At 42.0% G+C, this 23,712-nt stretch overlaps 1 protein-coding gene across 1 annotated transcript in view; it reads right to left on the bottom strand.

The window, feature by feature from the left end:
• LOC126161613 (NFX1-type zinc finger-containing protein 1-like) overlaps positions 1 to 23,712 on the bottom strand; it is a 392,892-nt gene that overhangs the window by 42,200 nt on the left and 326,980 nt on the right. The window contains exon 14 of the mRNA XM_049917568.1: positions 16,953 to 17,170. Coding sequence (XP_049773525.1) covers positions 16,953 to 17,170 — 218 coding nt within the window. The remainder of the gene's footprint in view (positions 1 to 16,952; positions 17,171 to 23,712) is intronic.

The raw sequence follows: 23,712 nt of genomic DNA, 5'->3' as shown, positions 1-23,712 counted from the left end.
GAATGAAAATGTGTGCTGAACTGGGATTTGAACCCAGAATCTCCTGCTTAATAGTTGCATTGACCACTGTGCCATCGAGACACAGTGCTTATCACAAAAGCTGACCCACATTCCAATCTAGCACCAACCCTGTTCATGTCAGGGTCCTCCATGCTCTCTACTTTGAGATTGCTGCCGGGGGGCTGAATGTAATTGATGCATCTGCACTGAATGTGATGGATTCATTGTCCATCAACGCAAATCAATTATATGAAGGTGTGGTGTCTGCTCTTTCAGATGTGTTTAAAAGAACAGACACCATGCATTCATACAATTGACTCACTTCAATGTGCAAGGAATCCACCTTCTTCAGTGCGAAATCACCGTTACATATGACCTCCTGTGGGGACCTCAAACCAGCGAGCATGGAGGACATGGACAGGGACTGCAGACAGGTGGGAATGTGGGTCGGCAGAGATAGTCCAAGAATTTGCAATAAACACTGTGTCTGGATGGCGCAGTGGTCAATGCAACTGCCTAGAAAGTAGGAGATCCCGGGTTTGAATCCCGGTTTGGCACACATTTTCCCTCATCACAGCCGATGCTGCACACAGTACTGATGCAGCTGACATCAACAGTCCCTTCCCTTCCCTTTCTTTCCCTTCCTTCTTCAACTTACATAAGATGTATCATAGCCGTGGATTCCGGACATGTCCAAAAGAACAGACACCACGCATTCATATAAAATCGGTAATTCCTTACAACTGTTCAAAAGTCACACAAAGCAGGTTCTTCAACTAGAATGACATTCACACATATTGTTGTGGCAATATTCAGTGTAGCAGAAATCTTCTCCCAGGATATTGCTCAATACATTGTAATAAATGTTTACAGCATTAACTATTTCATAATGTTGTCTACAGCTTGATTTGGTCTATATCATGATATGTAGTGATATATGCTTAAATGGTACAGTCAGCAGTGTTACAAATTTCACTGTATCATTAGTTCTATTCAATGCAGTTGCAATTCAAATCTGTTTTGGAACAATTTATAGCAATATTAAATACAGATGATGTATGCTCACACTGTATGGAGTTGCATAATGTGCAGATCTGTAGCACAGAGGAGAAATATTATTTTCTGAGTCTAAGAGGAATGTTACTTTTGTTAATAGCAACCAGAGCAGAAGAGTTACATCACTTAAACAAAAATTCAGTTGCTTTGTTAAAGTTTAATAAAGCAAACTATATGTGGAATTAATTTATCATCCATGTGGTCTGAGTCTGACTTATTTTCTTTCAGAATATTTGGTTTGGGTGACATTTTAGAGACAGATCATAAAGGAAGAAAAAAATTCCAGATTGAGATAGAAGTACTCATGACAATATCCTGGATGCAAAAGTGGTTATTTTTTAACCCCAGAACTTCAGAACAAACTTTTCTACAAATCCCCAGTTGCACCAAAGAGTGAGATATCCAAAAAAAGTGGAACTCAATTTTTAATGTAGCTGACTGAAGACATTAAATGTAGTTGTTACTATGTATGAGAGAATCATTTTTGCCAAGCAGTTTTTTATAAACATCTCTACGCACCGGCTAAAGCCTTGAGTTATTCTAAGGCATATGGAATTGGTGTTATATCAGGATTCCCCCTATTTATGTTACACAGGTTGTGGTGATTGTGCTGGTGCTGGTAGTAGCACTAGTAGAAGAGACACTGTTTTCACCACATCAAATGAAAAAATAAGTGTGCACATGATAGAGGTTGCAATGCAAACTATAAAATATTGGAGGAACCAACCAGTCCCCTTTCTCAGTGACAGATGATGATGAGAACAGATCTTCGTGTACACCTATTTATGAAGGTGAAAGTAGTAAGGGTGTGAGGTTTAAAATGTGATTTAACTACAAGAAAAGAAAAAAAAATGTATAAATTGCATTAAAATACACTTGCCAGAGTAGGTAAATAATAATTATTATTATAAAAGCTACAGAATGATGGCAACCAGTTGAAAATTCTGAGAGAACTATATGATGACTGGAAATTTCAATTAATTGAAGAAGTATTAAATGATGTGACAAAAACATTTATTAATAGCTAACTAAAGTATGCGAATAAACCATCTGCAGCAATGTCAAACAATGGAAAATCCAGGATAAAATGTAATAGTATTATGAGAAGGAAAGTTGCTACTCACCATATAGCAGAGATGCTGAGTTGTAGATAGGCACAAAAAAAAGACTCTCACAATTAAAGCTTTCGGCCATTAAGACCTTCGTCAACAATGGACACAAATACGCATGCACAGCCTGTGCGCGCGCGCGCATCCTTAATGGCCGAAAGTTTTAATTGTGACAGTCTTTTTGTTGTGCCTATCTGCAACTCAGCATCTCCGCTATACGGTGAGTAGCAACTTTCGTTATCATAATATCTACAGCAATGTGATATTCTAGACAAGATAAGGTATTTGCTTTATCTATTTACAAGTGTAATTCCCAATTGTATAGATACTTGGCTACATACTTCTCCCTTCCAAAGCCCGACCCCTTCAGTCGTTGCTTTCGCACATACCATTTGATACAGGACTTAACCGATCTTTGACAAATATATTAACAATGGAAGTAATTAATAGGCATGAAAATGCCAGGTACTGTGTTCTACTTTTTGGTGAAATGTCTCTGGATGATGGAATGTATTATGAGGTACACAGACAGTTAATATATGGCAATCAGGACTTGGGTAATTTAGTAAGGTCACCTGAAGCTGCTAATAATGCATTAGTATAAGCTGAAAGGCATTTCTTGCATATTACTTTATTGCAACCACTTTTCACTGTAGCTATTGGACAGCACTCATCGTTCGCATATTGGATTCAAAGTCATTTGTAATGCAACAAACCAGAAGGCTCTTACAGAATGGTGTGAAGCAAACGAAATACACTGGACTTTCACATATTCCACTTTGGATCAGAAGAAGAGATTTGAAACTCTATCCAAACCAAAAGCAAAACACTTTAACTTTTCTGATTCCTATGTCAAAATGAAGGTCAAAGTTGCTGCTGAACAAATGAGCCATACAGTTGCAGCATCAATCGAAACATATATTTCTACACAGGTATTACCATCTGAGGCTACACACAGTTGAGCTTGTAGTAAAAACAGACAATCTCTTTGATTCATTCAACAATAATGAGCAATATGCAAGTGATGGGAAAATATTGTCAGAAAATTCACCACATATAGAAGTGTGGTACAGCCTACTGAAGAAAATAGGCAGCTGACAAATGACAGATTTGAAAACAAGTAGAAACATAACTAATTTGTTTAGTTATATAAAAGGTTGGCAGTTTACATTAAAATATTTTATTTTCTTGTGGAAGAACTTAAAAGAAGTAGGGTTTAAGTACTTAAATTTGAATCCCTTCAATCAAGATGCTCTAGAGAATTTCTTTTGTTGTATAAAGCAACATGGTATTACTAATATCAACCTGTGAAAATGCGATGATTACAAACCACTGAACAATTTGTGTTACATTCTGGGAAATGATGTTAAATTCTTGGGATTACAGCTTGATAATAAATTCAACTGGGAGGAGCACACCACAGAACTGCTGAAGCGTCTTAACAAATCTCTGTTTGCAATGCGAATTTTGTCAGACATAGGGGATATAAAAATGAAAAAGTTGGCATACTATGCTTACTTTCATTCCATAATGTCATATGGGATTATTTTTTGGGGTAATTCATCAAGCCAAGCTAAAGTTTTCCGGGCACAAAAACGTGCAGTAAGAATTATATGTGGTGTGAACTCAAGAACATCCTGCAGAAGCCTGTTTAGGGAACTAGGGATACTAACTACAGCTTCCCAATATATTTATTCCTTAATGAAATTTGTCATTAAAAATATATCACTTTTTCAAACCAACAGCTCAATTCATGGAATCAATACTAGAAATAAGAATAATCTTCACAAGGATTTAAAGTCACTTAGTCTTGTACAAAAAGGTGTGCATTATTCAGGAACACACATTTTCAATAACTTGCCAGCAGCCATAAAAAGCTTAACAACCAATGAAATTCAGTTTAAGAGAAGCGTAAAGGATTTATTGGTGGCCAATCCTTCTACTCCATTGATGAATTTCTTAGTAAAACCAACTGATTTGTATATAAGTACAACATAACTTCTGCACAATTTCAGTGCAGTAATGTGTTCATTGAAAATTTGTGTGTGTGTGTGTGTGTGTGTGTGTGTGTGTGTGTGTGTGTTTAAGTACAATCTAACTTCTGCACCATTTCAGTGCAGTAATGTGTTCATTGTAAATAAGTATTACAGTAGTTGTATTACATGATTATTACCTTATAAATAAATAAAAAACTTTTTTATTTTAAATTCAGTGCATTAGTATTTGTAAAATGACTCTTAGTGTTCATTAAAAAATGACGATCATTCCACTTGGGACCTGTGGAATGGTACATTAGCTTATTCGTTTTAATTGTAAATATCTGTCATGTATTGTTGTTTTTCTGACATGTTCCACATCCTGGAGGACCACCTCACTACGGATCAATTGGAATGAAAGTAAATCTAATCTAATCTAAGATGGTATTAATGAACTTTTGAACAAAAGTGATCTGAATGACTGCAATGACACTGCTATGATTCAGCTAATTCCTAATTCTTGCTCAGATAATGTGCGTGAGTTCATAGATCACCGGGCCTTAGCTTATGTAGCATTCTATTTACTGAATAACATACATAGTACGACTGTGAAACATGTAGAACCAGTCTCTACTCAACTACCGTAATTGAAAATCGTTTACTCACATCATTTAAAGATAATAATGAAGTGACTTCTCATTTGAAATACGCATGTGAAAATGCTATGATTTTCCTGAGGATACTTCATGATCAGCTATCCAAACAGTCATTGTCATACAACAAGAATACATGGTACCAAAAGAAATTGTTCTCTTTGCTTCATATAATATTTTGTAATAAACATGCCATAGAAGTGATAGTTCTAAAGATGAGGGAAACATTCCACGTGGGAAAAATATACCTAAAAAGAAAGATGATGAGACTTACCAAACAAAAGCTCTGGCAGGTCGATAGACACACAAACAAACACAAACATACACACAAAATTCTACACTCCTGGAAATGGAAAAAAAGAACACATTGACACCGGTGTGTCAGACCCACCATACTTGCTCCGGACACTGCGAGAGGGCTGTACAAGCAATGATCACACGCACGGCACAGCGGACACACCAGGAACCACGGTGTTGGCCATCGAATGGCGCTAGCTGCGCAGCATTTGTGCACCGCCGCCGTCAGTGTCAGCCAGTTTGCCGTGGCATACGGAGCTCCATCGCAGTCTTTAACACTGATAGCATGCCGCGACAGCGTGGACGTGAACCATATGTGCAGTTGACGGACTTTGAGCGAGGGCGTATGGTGGGCATGCAGGAGGCCGGGTGGACGTGCTGCCGAATTGCTCAACACGTGGGGCGTGAGGTCTCCACAGTACATCGATGTTGTCGCCAGTGGTCGACGGAAGGTGCACGTGCTCGTCGACCTGGGACCGGACCGCAGCGACGCACGGATGCACGCCAAGACCGTAGGATCCTACGCAGTGCCGTAGGGGACCGCACCGCCACTTCCCAGCAAATTAGGGACACTGTTGCTCCTGGGGTATCGGCGAGGACCACTCGCAACCGTCTCCATGAAGCTGGGCTACGGTCCCGCACACCGTTAGGCCGTCTTCCGCTCACGCCCCAACATCGTGCAGCCCGCCTCCAGTGGTGTCGCGACAGGCGTGAATGGAGGGACGAATGGAGACGTGTCATCTTCAGTGATGAGAGTCGCTTCTGCCTTGGTGCCAATGATGGTCGTATGCGTGTTTGGCGCCGTGCAGGTGAGCGCCACAATCAGGACTGCATACGACCGAGGCACACAGGGCCAACACCCGGCATCAATGTGTGGGGAGCGATCTCCTACACTGGCTGTACACCACTGGTGATCGTCGAGGGGACACTGAATAGTGCACGGTAGATCCAAACCGTCATCGAACCCATCATTCTACCATTCCTAGTCCGGCAAGGGAACTTGCTGTTCCAACAGAACAATGCACGTCCGCATGTATCCCGTGCCACCTAACGTGCTCTAGAAGGTGTAAGTCAACTACCCTGGCCAGCAAGATCTCCGGATCTGTCCCCCATTGAGCATGTTTGGGACTGGATGAAGCGTCGTCTCACGCGGTCTGCACGTCCAGCACGAACGCTGGTCCAACTGAGGCGCCAGGTGGAAATGGCATGGCAAGCCGCTCCACAGGACTACATCCAGCATCTCTACGATCGTCTCCATGGGAGAATAGCAGCCTGCATTGCTGCGAAAGGTGGATATACACTGTACTAGTGCCGACATTGTGCATTCTCTGTTGCCTGTGTCTATGTGCCTGTGGTTCTGTCAGTGTGATCATGTGATGTATCTGACCCCAGGAATGTGTCAATAAAGTTTCCCCTTCCTGGGACAATGAATTCACGGTGTTCTTATTTCAATTTCCAGGAGTGTAGCTTTCGCTACCAACGGTTGCCTCGTCAGGAAAGAGGGAAGGAGAGGGACAGACAAAAGGATTTGGGTTTTAAGGGAGAGGGTAAGGAGTCATTCCAATACCGGGAGCGGAAAGACTTACCTTAGGGGGAAAAAAGGACAGGTATACACTCGCACACACACATATCCATCCGCATATACACAGACACAAGCAGACACTTGTAAAGGCAAAGAGTTTGGGCAGAGATGTCAGTCGGGGCGGAAGTACAGAGGCAAAGACGATGTTGAAAGACAGGTGAGGTATGAGCGGCGGCAAATTGAAATTAGAAATTAGCGGAGATTGAGGCCTGGCGGATAGCGAGAAGAGAGGATATGCTGAAGGGCAAGTTCCCATCTCCGGAGTTCTGACAGGTTGGTGTTAGTGGGAAGTATCCAGATAACCCGGACGGTGTAACACTGTGCCAAGATGTGCTGGCCGTGCACCAAGGCATGTTTAGCCACAGGGTGATCCTCATTACCAACAAACACTGTCTGCCTGTGTCCATTCATGCGAATGGACAGTTTGTTGCTGGTCATTCCCACATAGAACGCTTCACAGTGTAGGCAGCTCAGTTGGTAAATCAAGTGGGTGCTTTCACACGTGGCTCTGCCTTTGATCGTGTACACCTTCCGGGTTACAGGACTGGAATAGGTGGTGGTGGGAGGGTGCATGGGACAGGTTTTACACCGGGGGCGGTTACAGGGGTAGGAGCCAGAGGGTAGGGAAGGTGGTTTGGGGATTTCATAGGGATGAACTAAGAGGTTACGAAGGTTAGGTGGATGGCGGAAAGACACTCTTGGTGGAGTGGGGAGGATTTAATGAAGGATGGATCTCATTCCGGGGCAGGATTTGAGGAAGTCGTATCCCTGCTGGAGAGCCACATTCAGAATCTGATCCAGTCCCGGAAAGTATCCTGTCACAAGTGGGGCACTTTTGGGGTTCTTCTGTGGAAGGTTCCGGGTTTGAGGAGATGAGGAAGTGGCTCTGGTTATTTGCTTCTGTACCAGGTCGGGAGGGTAGTTACGGGATGCAAAAGCTGTTTTCAGGTTGTTGGTGTAATGGTTCAAGGATTCCGGACTGGAGCAGATTCGTTTGCCACGAAGACCTAGGCTGTAGGGAAGGGACCGTTTGATGTGGAATGGGTGGCAGCTGTCATAATGGAGGTACTGTTGCTTGTTGGTGGGTTTGATGTGGACGGACGTGTGAAGCTGGCCATTGGACAGGTGGAGGTCAACGTCAAGGAAAGTGGCATGGGATTTAGAGTAGGACCAAGTGAATCTGATGGAACCAAGGGAGTTGAGGTTGGAGAGGAAATTCTGGAGTTCTTCTTCACTGTGAGTCCAGATCATGAAAATGTCATCAATAAATCTGTACCAAACTTTGGGTTGGCAGGCCTGGGTAACCAAGAAGGCTTCCTCTAAGCGACCCATGAATAGGTTGGCATACGAGGGGGCCATCCTGGTACCCATGGCTGTTCCCTTTAATTGCTGGTATGTCTGGCCTTCAAAAGTGAAGAAGTTGTGGGTCAGGATGAAGCTGGCTAAGGTAATGAGGAAAGAGGTTTTAGGTAGGGCGGCAGGTGATCGGCATGAAAGGAAGTGCTCCATCGCAGTCCATCAGTCCCTATACCAGTTCCAAACCGAACAATCCATTGCCCTCACCCACCTAATCCTTCACCTACACATCCACTCAGCCAATCAACACACCCATCAACTCCTATCCTTAATAAAAGTCCTCAATCTTTCCTCTCCCACATCCACATCGGTTGTTCAGAGCATCCTCCTACAGGCCAACCGCAAATTAGAACAGCATGCCACCCTCCACCTTAAAAAACTATCCAATCTCCTGGTTTCCCACCTCCGGAAAGGCAACTCACTCACCCTTCACAACCTTTCCAGCAAACCTCAACCTCCTCTCATTGCACACAAACCCAGTCTCTCCCATCTACTCAATCTCCCACTTCCAGCTCCACTCCCTCCAAAACCTCAAAATTCCAATCAACACAATCTGGAACCACAACACCCCAATTCAGTAGTTAACCTTTCCTCCAAACCTCTCTCCCAATCCGAAACCTCTGTCCTATCCAAAGGCCTCACCTTCAGCCCCACTCCCAGATTTAACCAAACAGCCCTCGTCAAAGATTTACTGTCCTACACCCGTACTCTCTGCTGGAAATATCACTTTGCCACGAAGAAAAACGATTCTAATCCTACTCCTAATGATCCAACTCCCCAAGACACTATCCAAATTGAACCATGCCTGGAACAGTTCCGTCCTCCGTCACAGCAGGACCCACCTCCTCTTCCTCAAAATCACCCTCTCCTAACCTTCCAGGAATTTCTGACTTCCAGCCTTGCCTCTCAGTCCTTCTTAAAAAACCTTAATCCTACTCCCAACATCACCACTGCTGAAGCCCAGGCTATCCGTGATCTGAAGACTGACCAATCCATCGTCATTCTTTCGGCGGACAAGGGTTCCACGACTGTGGTACTTGATCGTCGGGAGTATGTGGCTGAGGGACTGCGTCAGCTTTCAGACAACACTACTTACAAAGTTTGCCAAGGTAATCCCATTCCTGATGTCCAGGCGGAGCTTCAAGGAATCCTCAGAACCTTAGGCCCCCTACAAAACCTTTCACCTGACTCCATCAACCTCCTGACCCCACCAACACCCCGCACCCCTACCTTCTACCTTCTTCCCAAAATTCACAAACCCAATCATCCCGGCCGTCCCATTGTAGCTGGTGACCAAGCCCCCACAGAATGCATCTCTGCCTACGTAGATCAACACCTTCAACCCATTACATGCAGTCTCCCATCCTTCATCCAAGACACCAACCACTTTCTCAAACGCCTGGAATCCCTACCCAGTCTGTTACCCCCGGAAACCATCCTTGTAACCATTGATGCCACTTCCTTATACACAAATATTCCGCATGTCCAGGGCCTCGCTGCGATGGAGCACTTCCTTTCACGCCGATTACCTGCCGCCCTACCTAAAACCTCTTTCCTCATTACCTTAGCCAGCTTCATCCTGACCCACAACTTCTTCACTTTTGAAGGCCAGACATACCAGCAATTAAAGGGAACAGCCATGGGTACCAGGATGGCCCCCTCGTACGCCAACCTATTCATGGGTCGCTTAGAGGAAGCCTTCTTGGTTACCCAGGCCTGCCTACCCAAAGTTTGGTACAGATTTATTGATGACATTTTCATGATCTGGACTCACAGTGAAGAAGAACTCCAGAATTTCCTCTCCAACCTCAACTCCTTTGGTTCCATCAGATTCACCTGGTCCTACTCTAAATCCCATGCCACTTTCCTTGACGTTGAACTCCACCTGTCCAATGGCCAGCTTCACATGTCCGTCCACATCAAACCCACCAACAAGCAACAGTACCTCCATTATGACAGCTGCCACCCATTCCACATCAAACGGTCCCTTCCCTACAGCCTAGGTCTTCGTGGCAAACGAATCTGCTCCTGTCCGGAATCCTAACCATTACACCAACAACCTGAAAACAGCTTTTGCATCCCGTAACTATCCTCCCGACCTGGTACAGAAGCAAATAACCAGAGCCACTTCCTCATCTCAAACCCGGAACCTTCCACAGAAGAACCCCAAAAGTGCCCCACTTGTGACAGGATACTTTCCAGGACTGGATCAGATTCTGAATGTGGCTCTCCAGCAGGGATACAACTCCCTTAAATCCTGCCCTGAAATGAGATCCATCCTTCATGAAATCCTCCCCACTCCACCAAGAGTGTCTTTCCGCCGTCCACCTAACCTTCGTAACCTCTTAGTTCATCCCTATGAAATCCCCAAACCACCTTCCCTACCCTCTGGCTCCTACCCCTGTAACTGCCCCCGATGTAAAACCTGTCCCATGCGCCCTCCCACCACCACCTACTCCAGTCCTGTAACCCGGAAGGTGTACACGATCAAAGGCAGAGCTACGTGTGAAAGCACCCACGTGATTTACCAACTGACCTGCCTACACTGTGAAGCGTTCTATGTGGGAATGACCAGCAACAAACTGTCCATTCGCATGAATGGACACAGGCAGACAGTGTTTGTTGGTAATGAGGATCACCCTGTGGCTAAACATGCCTTGGTGCATGGCCAGCACATCTTGGCACAGTGTTACACCGTCCGGGTTATCTGGATACTTCCCACCAACACCAACCTATCAGAGCTCAGGAGATGGGAACTTGCCCTTCAGCATATCCTCTCTTCTTGCTATCCGCCAGGCCTCAATCTCCGCTAATTTCAATTTCAATTTGCCGCCGCTCATACCTCACCTGTCTTTCAACATCATCTTTGCCTCTGTACTTCCGCCCCGACTGACATCTCTGCCCAAACTCTTTGCCTTTACAAATGTCTGCTTGTGTCTGTGTATATGCGCATGGATATGTGTGTGTGTGCGAGTGTATACCTGTCCTTTTTTCCCCCTAAGGTAAGTCTTTCCGCTCCCGGGATTGGAATGACTCCTGACCCTCTCCCTTAAAACCCAAATCCTTTTGTCTTTTCCTCTCCTTCCCTCTTTCCTGACGAGGCAACCGTTGGTTGCGAAAGCTAGAATTTTGTGTGTATGTTTGTGTGTCTATCGACCTGCCAGCACTTTTGTTTGGTAAGTCTCATCATCTTTCTTTTTAGATATATTTTTCCCACGTGGAATGTTTCCCTCTATTATATATATATATATATATATATATATATATATATATATATATATATATATATATATATATATACACACACCCATCCTTTTTTCCCCCTAAGGTAAGTCTTTCTGCTCCCGGGACTGGAATGACTCCTTACCCTCTCCCTTAAAACCCACATCCTTTCGTCTTTCCCTCTCCTTCCCTCTTTCCTGATGAGGCAACAGTTTGTTGCGAAAGCTTGAATTTTGTGTGTATGTTTGTGTTCGTTTGTGTGTCTGTCGACCTGCCAGCACTTTCATTTGGTAAGTCACATCATCTTTGTTTTTAGGTAGGTGTGTGTGTGTGTCTATATATATATATATATATATATATATATATATATATATATATATATATATATATATATGAACAAAAAAAAATAAAAGAAAGAAAAAAAAGAGTTGTGTGTATAACAATTAAAAAAGAGGAAGTAGTTTAAATTATTGTAGTACACTTTGTATTTCATCATTCAACATATTCAAACTTACAGTAGTAACCTCTCTATACGTATATGAATGTGTGCTGTTGATCAGAGCTAAACTTAGTAACACATGCAAATGCAACTCTCACACACACGACTTCAGTCTCAGGCAACTGAAACCACACTGCGAACAGCAGTACCAGAGCTCTCAAACAAATAGTTTTTGTGTAGATCAGATCCTTGAAGCATGTGCTTATGGGTTGCTACTGCAATATACTCTTATAGTAATTGTAACAATCTACAGATCCCCTCAAGATAACTTTCAGCTATTCATGAAAAATCTAGAGGCATTATTGAGCTACCTGTCAGACAAAAGGAAGCAGTTAGTGGTTTGTGGTGACTTTAACGGAGATTTCTTAAAAGATACGGATAGGAAAAATGAGCAAGAATCTTTGTTTGGTTGTTTCAATTTAGTATGTGTTGTAAGTTTTCCAACACGTGTGCAGCAGGATAGTACGTCACTTATCGATAACATTTTCATAGACGGTGCTCAGGCAGAAACTATAAATGTGTACTAAGTTGTTAATGGGCTATCTGATCATGATGCACAGTTAATGGAAATAACACGTATAGCACCTTACAGGCTTGATGCAGGCTCATACAAAGCAGGGAGGCTTATTGATGCGAACAGGATACAGAGTTTTAAGAGCAGCCTAGAAGAGGTCGAATGGGATGAAGTATACACAGAAAATGATGCTGATGCCAAATTCAATTTATTCCACCGTAAATTTGTCTCAATATTTAAGAGTTGCTTTACTGAAACATTATCCAAAAAAGCCATTACAAAGTCAAGTAAGCCATGGATTACTAAGGGAATTAAGCTATAGTGTAAGAGGAAAAGGGAAATATATGTGCAGGCAAGAATAAGTCAGGATCCAACGTTACTTGGTTACTACAAAAGATACTGTAAATATTTTGAGGAAAGTCATTAAGAAGTCGAGAAGCTTGTGTGTTCTGACAGAAATTAATAATGCGGATAATAAGATTAAAACTATATGGAATATTGCAAAATGCGAGATGGGGCAGCCTGACAGTGCACAGCATACCATAATAACAAAGCGAAATGATGATGTTGAGAGTGATAATTCATAAGTTGCAAGTATTTTTAACAATCACTCCCTGAATGTAGCTTCAGAAATAGGATTAAAGGGTTCAGTTGAAGAAGTAAAAAAAATATGTTAAAAATAACAGCACAAACATCCCCCATTGAAATTATGGGAATTATTTTGAAAAACAAGAGCTCGTGGTGTTGATGGAGTCTCTAACAGAATTTTGAGGTGGTGTTCTAATTTAGTAAGTGGAGTCCTTAGTGATATGCGTAATGCTTTGCTGGCATAGGGAATTTTTCTAGAAAGATTGAAATACGCAATTGTCAAACCTCTTCATAGGAAAAGGGGACAAAAGTGACTTCAATAATTACAGATCAGTCTCATTGCTGACTTCTTTTTCTAAAATATTTGAAAAAGTTGTGTATTCAAGAGTAGTCTCACATTTAAGTGAAAACAATTTACTCAGCATGTCACAGTTTGGATTCCGGAAGGGTTACTCAACTGAGAATGGTATCTACACATTTACCCATCAAATAGTACAAGCCCTAAATAAATTATCACCGGTTTTGTGATCTTTCCAAAGCATTTGACTGTGTGGATCATGTTACACTCTTAGAAAAACTCAGGTTTTATGGAACTGAAGGCTATAGACACAGCTGGTTTGAATCATACTTAACAAACAGAAAGCAAAAAGTTTTGTTGAATAACACAAATAATGTTGGGAGGGTGGTAAATTCCAATGAATGGGGAGTTATCACAAAGGGAGTCCCACAGGGTTCAATTTTGGGTCCTCTGCTGTTCCTTATTCATGTGAGTGACCTTTCACTAAATGTTCAGCAAGCAGAGCTAGTACTTTTTGCAGGTGACACAAGTGTTGTAATAAATCCCATTCCAGAAAAAGCAGCTGAAGATATTGTTAAGGATATTGTTAAGGATGTCTTTCAAAGAATTATAACGTGGTTCTCAGAAAATGGACTCTCCCTTAATTTTGAAAAAACTCACAATATCCAGTTCTGTACACCGAATAGAGTTGTACCAATAATTGATGTAGCATATGAACAGGGCACAGTTAACAGGGTAGATTTCTCCAAACTTTTGGGTGTTCACATTGATGACAACTTGAACTGGAAGAAGCACATTACTCAGCTTCTCAAACAATTAAATTCATCTTCTTTCGCTCTTCGGATAATCGCTAGTCTTGTTAACAAACAGATCAGCCTCCTAACGTACTTTGCATATTTCCACTCAATAATGTCTTATGGAATAGTTTTCTGGGGTAACTCACCACTTAGACATAAAAGTATTGATTGCACAAAACAGAGCAGTGGAATAATTAGTGGTGTTCACCCAAGGATGTCATGTAGGCACCTATTCAAGAAGTTAAGTATTTTAACTGCACCATCAGAGTACACATTTTCTCTAATGAAATTTGTTATAAATAATCTATCTCAATTCACGGAGAACAGTGATGTTCATATGTACAACACTAGAGGGAAAAATGACGTTTAATATCCGTTATTGAAGCTGTAAGTTGCTCAAAAAGGAGTACATTATTCAGTGACAAAAATCTTTGATCATTTGTACAGCAACATAAAGTGTCTGGCAGGTAGCAGATCAAGTTTTAAATCTAGTTTAAAATAATTTCTTTTGGACAGTTCCTTCTATTCCGTGGACGAGTTTGTTTCAAAACTTGGGAAAAAAAATTGTACCTCTGAATGTGTAGAACCAAAAATTTCAGTAATATTAATATTAGCAGTATTCATGTGTGTGTATATATATCTCGTAATCTGCCTTGTTCCACATCATATCGATAAAATAATCGTGAAAATGATCTATGGAACATGACATAACTGAACTTGATGGGAGTGGCGACTGGTTGGGAGGTAAGGAGGAGGCTGGGGAGGGGAGGGGAGGGGAAGGGATAATATGGTGGAGACCGCAGACAGTGAAGTGCTGCAGTTTAGATGGAGGGCAGGTGGGAGATTGGTGAGGAGCGGGGGGGGGGGGGGGGGGGGGGGGGGTAGCAGAAAAGGAGAGAACTAAAATAAAAAGACTGGATGTGGTGGTGAAATGATGGCTGTGTAGTGCTGGAATGGGAACAGGGAGGGGGTGGATGGGCGAGGACCGTGACCAATGAAGGTTGAGGCCAGGAGGGTTTACGGGAACACAGGATGTATAGCAGGGAAAGTTCCCATCTGCACAATTCAGAAAAGGTGGCATTGGTGAGAAGGATCCAAATGGCACAGGCTGTGCAGCAGTCACTGAAATGAAGGATATCATGTTTGGCAGGGTGTTCAGCAACAGGGTGGTCCACTTGTTTCTTGGCTGCAGTTTGTTGGTGGCTATTCATGCGGACAGACAGCTTGTTGGTTGTCATGCCTACATAGAATGCAGCAGAGTGGTTGTAGCTTTGCTTGTAAATCACATGACTGGTTTCGCAGGTGGCCCTGCCTTTGATGGGATAGGTGATGTTAGTGGCTGGACTGAAGTAGGTGGTGGAGGAAGGATGTATGGGACAGGTCTTGCATCTATGTCTATTACAAGGGTATGAGCCACGACGTAAGGGATTGGGAGCACGGGTTGTGTAACAGTAGACGTGTATATTGTGTAGGTTTGGTGCATGGCGGAATACAACTGTAGGAGGGGTGGGAAGGATAGTGTGCAGGACAGTTCTGATTTCAGGGCATGACGAGAGGTAATCAAAACCCTGACAGAAAATGTAATTCAGTTGCTCCAGTTATGAGGGAATGCTCCTCTGTGGCCAGATGGTGGGACTTCGGGAGGTGGCGGGAGACTTGAAAAATAAGGCACAAGAGATTTGTTTTTGTACAAGGTTGGGAGGATAATTATCGACAGTGAATGCTTCAGTGAGACCCTCGGTATATTCCGAGACAGACTGCTCGTCACTGCAGATGCAATGACTATGGGTGGCTAGGCTGTACGGAAGGGCTTTCTTGGTATGGAATGGGTGGCGGCTATTGAAGTGGATGTAATGCTGGTGGTTAGTAGGTTTGATGTGGACGGAGGTCTTTGAGGTGGAGGTCAACATCTAGGAAGTTGGCTTGTGGGGCTGAGTAGGACCAGGTGAAGCAAATGGCAGAGATGTTGTTGAGGTTCTGGAGGAATGATGGATAGGGTGTCCTCACCTTCGATCCAGATAGCGAAGATGTTATCAGTGAATCTGAACCAGGTAAGGGGTTTAGGATTCTGGGTTTTTATAAAGTATTCCTCTAAATGGCCCATGAATAGGTTGGCATAGGATGGTGCCATGCAGGTGCCCACACCCGTACCCTGGATTTGTTTGTAGGTAATAGCTTCAAAGGAGAAGTAATTGTGGGTGAGGATATAGTTGGTCATGGCGACTAGGAAGGAGGATCAGCTGACCAACAGCTGTGTAACTGCGAAAGTGCGTCATTCTAAGGATTACTGCCATACTCACAAAATAGTGATTGCCTTTAAACAATCATGATTCATAGCAAATACAGAAAATTTTTCATCAATATAAGCAGAATCTAGACAAAAAAGTTACCTTTATATATCTATCCTCTATCATTTATGCAAGTGCCACTTAGACCAGTGAATTTTGTCTTCGGATTTTCACATGTGTATTGATTTGCTTTATTTTCATTAATTATATAATTTGAGCTGCTTCTCTAATGTTCACTTTCAACAGAACTGTTCATTATGTGATCTCAGTTACAATTAAAGCATTTTCATATAGTTACTCTTAAAATGTCAGGAAAAAAATGGAATTTTTCTTTCTGACTATAATAAAGGACGTAATAAATGGGCAGAAGATGGCAACTGTAGCCACAGTCTGCAGTCTGTGTGTGTGTGTGTGTGTGTGTGTGTGTGTGTGTGTGTGTGTGTATTTTTGATGAAGGCCTTATGGGCCGAAAGTTTTTTTTGGAACAGTCTTTTTGCTGTTCCTATCTGCGACTCAGCATCTCCATTATATGGTGACTAGCCACTTCCCTTTTCATAATAGTCTTACAACATTAAGTACATCATATTTGGAGACTTGATTGTCCAAGGTAGTGCCATTTACTATCATAAAAAAAAATTAATAACTATCCAAAGAAGAAACAATACTTAAATACTGCTACAGAACATCAAGTTTAAAAATAAATATTGAGAAACATACCTGGCACTCTCTTGATTTTCAGAGCCAAAGGAAATTGCCATTAATTCATCTTCATCACATATTCTACATAAAGGAGGACACGGTTCACCACAGAAGCCAACACAATCATGGCCACACCCACGCTTTTTTTCACAAGGCTCGTAACATGGATCACGATCACAGAGCTCATAGCAGCGTTTTGTACATTGTAAATGTTTACAATGCCATGCACAGGGCTTCTGAAATATAATAGATGTAATTTTAAAATAATCAAGAGCAATTTACTTCCTTGACAATAGTGTATTATTAAATAATGGTACACTGCAGCACACTGTGATACAAATCTAGTACACATGAACATAATTTGTAGCGACACTACACTAATCAATGTTTATGAGGGCCACAATTGCCAACTAATCATATATGTTGTTGTTGTGGTCTTCAGTCCTGAGACTGATTTGACGCAGCTCTCCATACTACTCTATCCTGTGCAAGTTGCTTCATCTCCCATACTTACTGCAACCTACATCCTTCTGAACCTGCTTAGTGTATTCATCTTTTGGTCTCCGTCTACGATTTTTACCCTCCACGCTGCACTCCAATGCTAAATTGGTGATCCTTTGATGCCTCAGAACATGTCCTACCAACCAATCCCTTCTTCTTGTCAAGTTGTGCCACAAACTCCTCTTCTCCCCAATTCTATTCAATACCTCCTCATTAGTTATGTGATCTACCCATCTAATCTTCAGCATTCTTCTGTAGCACCACATTTCGAAAGCTTCTATTCTCTTCTTGTCCACACTATTTATTGTCCATGTTTCACTCCCATATATGGCTACACTCCATACAAATAGTTTCAGAAACGAATTCCTGACACTTAAATCTATACTCAATGTTAACAATTTTCTCTTCTTCAGAAACGCTTTCCTTGCCATTGCCAGTCTACATTTTATATCCTCTCTACTACGACCATCATCAGTTATTTTGCTCACCAAATAGCAAAACTCCTTTACTACTTTAAGTGTCTCGTTTCCTAATCTAATTCCCTCAGCATCACCAGACTTAATTCGACTACATTTCATTATCCTCGATTTGCTTTTGTTGATGTTCATCTTATATCCTCCTTTCAAGACACTGTCCATTCCGTTCAACTGCTCTTCCAAGTCCTTTGCTGTCTCTGACGGAATTACAATGTCATCGGCGAACCTCAAAGTTTTTATTTCTTCTCCATGGATTTTAATACCTACTCCAAATTTTTCTTTTGTTTCCTTTACTGCTTGCTCAATATACAGATTGAATAACATCGGGCAGAGGCTACAACCCTGTCTCACTCCCTTCCCAACCACTGCTTACCTTTCATGCCCCTCGACTCTTATAACTGCCATCTGGTTTCTGTACAAATTGTAAATAGCCTCTCGCTCCCTGTATTTTACCTCTGCTACCTTGAGAATTTGGAAGAGAGTATTCCAGTCAACATTGCCAAAAGCTTTCTCTAAGTCTATAAATGCTAGAAATGTAGGTTTGCCTTTCCTTAACCTATTTTCTAAGATAAGTCATAGGGTCAGTATTGCCTCACGTGTTCCAACATTTCTACGGAATCCAAACTGATCTTCCCCAAGGTCGGCTTCTACCAGTTTTTCCATTCGTCTGTAAAGAATTCGCGTTAGTATTTTGCAGCTGTGACTTATTAAACTGATAGTTCGGTAATTTTCACATCTGTCAACACCTGTTTGCTTTGGGATTGGAATTATTATATTCTTCTTGAATTCTGAGGGTATTTCGCCTCTCTCATACTTCTTGCTCACCAGATAGTAGAGTTTTGTCAGGACTGGCTCTCCCAAGGCCGTCAGTAGTTCCAATGGAATGTTGTCTACTCCCGGGGCCTAGTTTCGACTCGGTCTATCAATGCTCTGTCAAAGTCTTCACGCAGTATCGTATCTCCCATTTCATCTTCATCTACATCCTCTTCCATTTCCATAATATTGTCCTCAAGTGCATCACCCTTGTATAGACCCTCTATATACTCCTTCCACCTTTCTGCTTTCCCCTCTTTGCTTAGAACTGGGTTTCCATCCGAGCTCTTGATATTCATACAAGTGGTTCTTTTTTCTCCAAAGGTCTCTTTAATTTTCCTATAGCCAGTGTCTATCGTACCCCTAGTGAGATATGCCTCTACATCCTTACATTTGTCCTCTAGCCATCCCTGCTTAGCCATTTTGCACTTCCTGTTGACATCATTTTTGAGACGTTTGTATTTCTTTTTGCCAGCTTCATTTACTGCGTTTTTATATTTTCTCCTTTCATCAATTAAACTCAATATTTCTTCTGTTACCCAAGGATTTCTACTAGCCCTCGTCTTTTTACCTACTTGATCCTCTGCTGCCTTCACTACTTCATCCCTCAAAGCTACCCAATCTTCTTCTACTGTATTTCATTCCCCCATTCCTGTCAATTGTTCCCTTATGCTCTCCCTGAAATGCCGTACAACCTCTGGTTTAGTAGGTTTATCCAGGTCCCATCTCCTTAATTTCCCACCTTTTTGCAGTTTCTTCAGTTTTAATCTACAGTTCATAACCAATAGATTGTGGTCAGGGTCCACATCTGCCCCTGGAAATGTCTTACAATTTAAAACCTGGTTCCTAAATCTCTGTCTTACCATTATATAATCTATCTGATACCTTTTAGTATCTCCAGGATTCTTCCATGAATACAACCTTCTTTTATGATTCTTGAACCAAGTGTTAGCTATGATTAAGTTATGCTCTGTGCAAAATTCTACTAGACAGCTTCCTCTTTCATTTCTTATCCCCAATCCATATTCACCTACTATGTTTCCTTCTCTCCCTTTCCCTACTCTCGAATTCCAGTCACCCATGACTATTAAATTTTCGTCTCCCTTCACTACCTGAATAATTTCTTTTATCCCATCATACATTTCATCAATTTCTTCATCTTCTGCAGAGCTAGTTGGCATATAAACTTGTACTACTACTGTAGTAGGCATGGGCTTCGTATCTGTCTTGGCCACAATAATGCATTCACTATGCTGTTTGTAGTAGCTTACCCGCACTCCTATTTTTTTATTCATTATTAAACCTACTCCTGTATTAACCCCTATTTGATTTTGTATTTATAACCATGTATTCACCTGACCAAAAGTCTTGTTCCTCCTGCCACCGAACTTCACTAATTCCCACTATATCTAACTTTAAACTATCCATTTCCCTTTATAAATTTTCTAACCTACGCGCCCAATTAAGGGATCTGACATTCCACGCTCCGATCCGTAGAACGCCAGTTTTCTTTCTCCTGATAACGACATCCTCTTGAGTAGTCCCCGCCCGAAGATCCGAATGCGGGACTATTTTACCTCCGGAATATTTTACCCAAGAGGACGCCATCATCATTTAACCATACAGTAAAGCTGCATGCCCTCGGGAAAAGGTACGGCTGTAGTTTCCCCTTGCTTTCAGCCGTTCGCAGCACCAGCACAGCAAGGCTGTTTTGGTTAGTGTTACAAGGCCAGATCAGTCAATCATCCAGACTGTTCCCCTGCAACTACTGAAAAGGCTGCTGCCCCTCTTCAGGAACCAAACGTTTGTCTGGCCTCTCAACAGATACCCCTCCGTTGTGGTTGCACCTACGGTAGAGCCATCTGCATCACTGAGGCACGCAAGCCTCCCCACCAATGGCAAGGTCCATGGTTCATGGGGGGAGGGGGGAGGGGGGGGAGGGGGGAAATCATATATATGGGTTCCAAAAAAATAATGCAGCAGATTTATAATGAAAAAAAAAAATGTTATGTCTCTTTGTAGATTAGTTGATTCAATCTAGCTAGGAGTATTAATTGATTATTTGGTTAATCTCTTTACATAACGAAGTTATGGAAACATAAAACATGATTATCAATAGTGTGGTAAAAATTGCAGAACAAGCAAAAACAGAGATAAACAATAACAATGTTCATAATTCTAGTCATTTATTCATGAAACAACATTTTATTTAATCATCAATTTATTGACTTCCTTCTCATTGGTAATAGGGAGCAGTGGTAAAAACTCTGTGGGGGGAATAATAATAATAATAATAATAATAATAATAATAATAACAATAATCCAGCCACAGCAATTGAATCTTTGGGAAATATCACTGTTTAGTTCTCAGCATCATTCTCTCTCAACACAAATGAATTCCCCTTTGGAATATTGAACAGTCACTGAAATAGAATGCGAACACACACACACACACACACACACACACACACACACACACACACACACACAAACGGTCGCAGAAAATGTTTCTCCTACCAACAGACATTTTCACTGTCATTCATCTGTAGCCACGCGAACTGATAAATTTATAAGACTAAGTGTTTATGGTGATATCTAAGATGTAATTTCTAATTACAAGTATTACGAGGGCAGTTTGAGGAGTTCGTAAAGTCACCCCCAATGTCAGTGCTAGCACAAGGTTCCAGCACAGCAATAGGTCATTCTTTATGAGTAAACACGTAATGTGGCAGTGTTCTGGTCAAAGATCTGTGGTGCAGATGGGAAAAAAAAACACCTGATATTTCAGCAGTGATTAAGTACTTCATAATGAAAAGTATAGAAACAAAGGAAATTCATGGTGATTATCAGAACATGCAGGGGTATCCTGCTCCTTCATATTCAACTGTTGCCAAGTGACCAGATGAGCTTTAATTTGCTCAGGACAGCTTGCATAATGATCCATGTAGTGGAACACCAAGATGTGCACTTGTCCAGACACTATTGAAGAAGTGGATAAAGTGATCATAGAGGTTCACCGGCTGAAAGTGAGAGAAACTGCTGAAGCTATAGGGACATCATCTGAAAGAGCACATCACAGTGGAACTGGGTATGACAAAATTATCTGCTAGATAGGTACCAAGAGCACATCAAAGTGGAACAGTGGAACTGGGTATGACAAAACTATCTGCTAGATAGGTACCATGACAGGGTCAGAAAGGTATCAGAATAGAAATGGCCAAATGTTTCATTTTCAGAGCAATCAAAGACTTTTTGCACCTGTATGTGACCACAGATGAATCTTCGGTCCACTACTATACCCCAGAGACAAGAGACAAAACAACTGTCAAAGCAATGGAAACATGCTGATTCATCACCACCAAAGACAGCAAAGGCAATACAGTTGGCCAGAAAGGTTGTGGCGTCGGATTTCTGGGATGTCAAAGGGATTCTGCTGGCAAGATTATCTTCTGCTCATGAAACAATTATGGTACAGTACTATGCTGAACACCTGGACCAACTACAGCAAAAGATACATGAAAAAAGACCAGGTCTGGCAAGGAAGAAAGTCATCTTCAACCAAGACAATATGCACCCACATGCATGTGTCCTTGCCAAGGCAAAAATACAGGAACTAAGATGTAAATTGTTGCCATAACTGCCTTATTCACCTGATTTGCTTCATAACACTTCCATCTCTATCTCAAACTCAAAATTTTCCTCAGTGGATGGAGATTCTCTTGAAACAGAGAGCAGACAGCTGAAGTTGATGGGTGTTTTGCAGGCCTGGATAGTTTTTGAAGTGGTAACAAGGTCTTGGAACATTGCTTGACCAAGTGGACTAGTGTACAGGGAGACTATATTAGGGGAAAAACTTTTACAGTTCATTGGTAGATTTGTGGAGCTATGTGGCACCAGGTTTTTATGCACAAGTTATGTAATTCCCGTAAGTAACTAGCCACTGATTTGTGTGCACGGCGATGGTGCTCGATAGCAGCCCAAATGGGAACCATCAGATTCACATTAGGTGAATTTGGTGGCCATCACATTACCATGATTCCACAGTCATGCTCCTCGAACCACTGTAGCATGATTCTGGCTTTGAGACGTACACAATTACACTGCCAAAAGATGACATCATTGTCGGGGAAGACATCAAGCATGAATGGCTACAGATGGTCTGCAGGCGACCTGATATCTTTGATTACTACGACAGGTCCCACACAAGTGCAGGAGAATATTTATTACAGCATAATACTTCTCCTACCAGGCTGTGTCCTTGGGGCGATCCACATTTCAAGCAGCTGTTCGCCTGGATGACGACATTTGTAGAGACGACCATTGACCTGGTGTAGAAAAAACATGACCCATCCAACGAGATGACACATTTCCAGTGATATGTAATCCTATCTTGATGATCCTGAGACCACTACAATCGTAATTGATTATGTCATTGGGGCCAATATGTGAACACGCAGGGGTCACTTGCTGCAGAACTCCTTGTTCGACAATGTGCGTTGATTGGTGTGCTCCGAAACACGTGCATCCACCGGCATTTTGTTCTTTCACCAGAGGTACCACAGATCGTTACCTATCCTATGTTACAGAGGAAACAAGCCTCTAAACACCACATTCTGTTAAGAGTTGTGGATGTCCAACCACTATGCACCTATTGGCAGTTTCCTGTCCTCCTACCACTTTCCATACTTGCTCATGGCAGCAGCACATGAACATCTGACCAGTTTCGGTGTTTCTGAGGTACTCGTTCACAAGCCCTGCATAATAAAATCTGCCCTTTGGCAAAATCGCTTATCTCAGTGGATTTTTCCATTTGCAGTGCGTATCTTTGCTAGGGTAATACCCAATCTGTCTCTGCTCGACGTACATACATTCCTTACTACGTCTCATGCCCAGAACACCACCAGGAGGCATCCAACCTAGCAGTGGCCAGTTGTCATAATATTTTGGTTTATTAGTGTATATACAGTATGTTATCAATTTCTTAGTTA

This window comes from Schistocerca cancellata, chromosome 2 (genome assembly GCF_023864275.1).
Source record: "Schistocerca cancellata isolate TAMUIC-IGC-003103 chromosome 2, iqSchCanc2.1, whole genome shotgun sequence".
In the NCBI taxonomy this organism is placed as follows: domain Eukaryota; kingdom Metazoa; phylum Arthropoda; class Insecta; order Orthoptera; family Acrididae; genus Schistocerca; species Schistocerca cancellata.
This window is presented reverse-complemented; position numbering and strand designations above follow the sequence as displayed.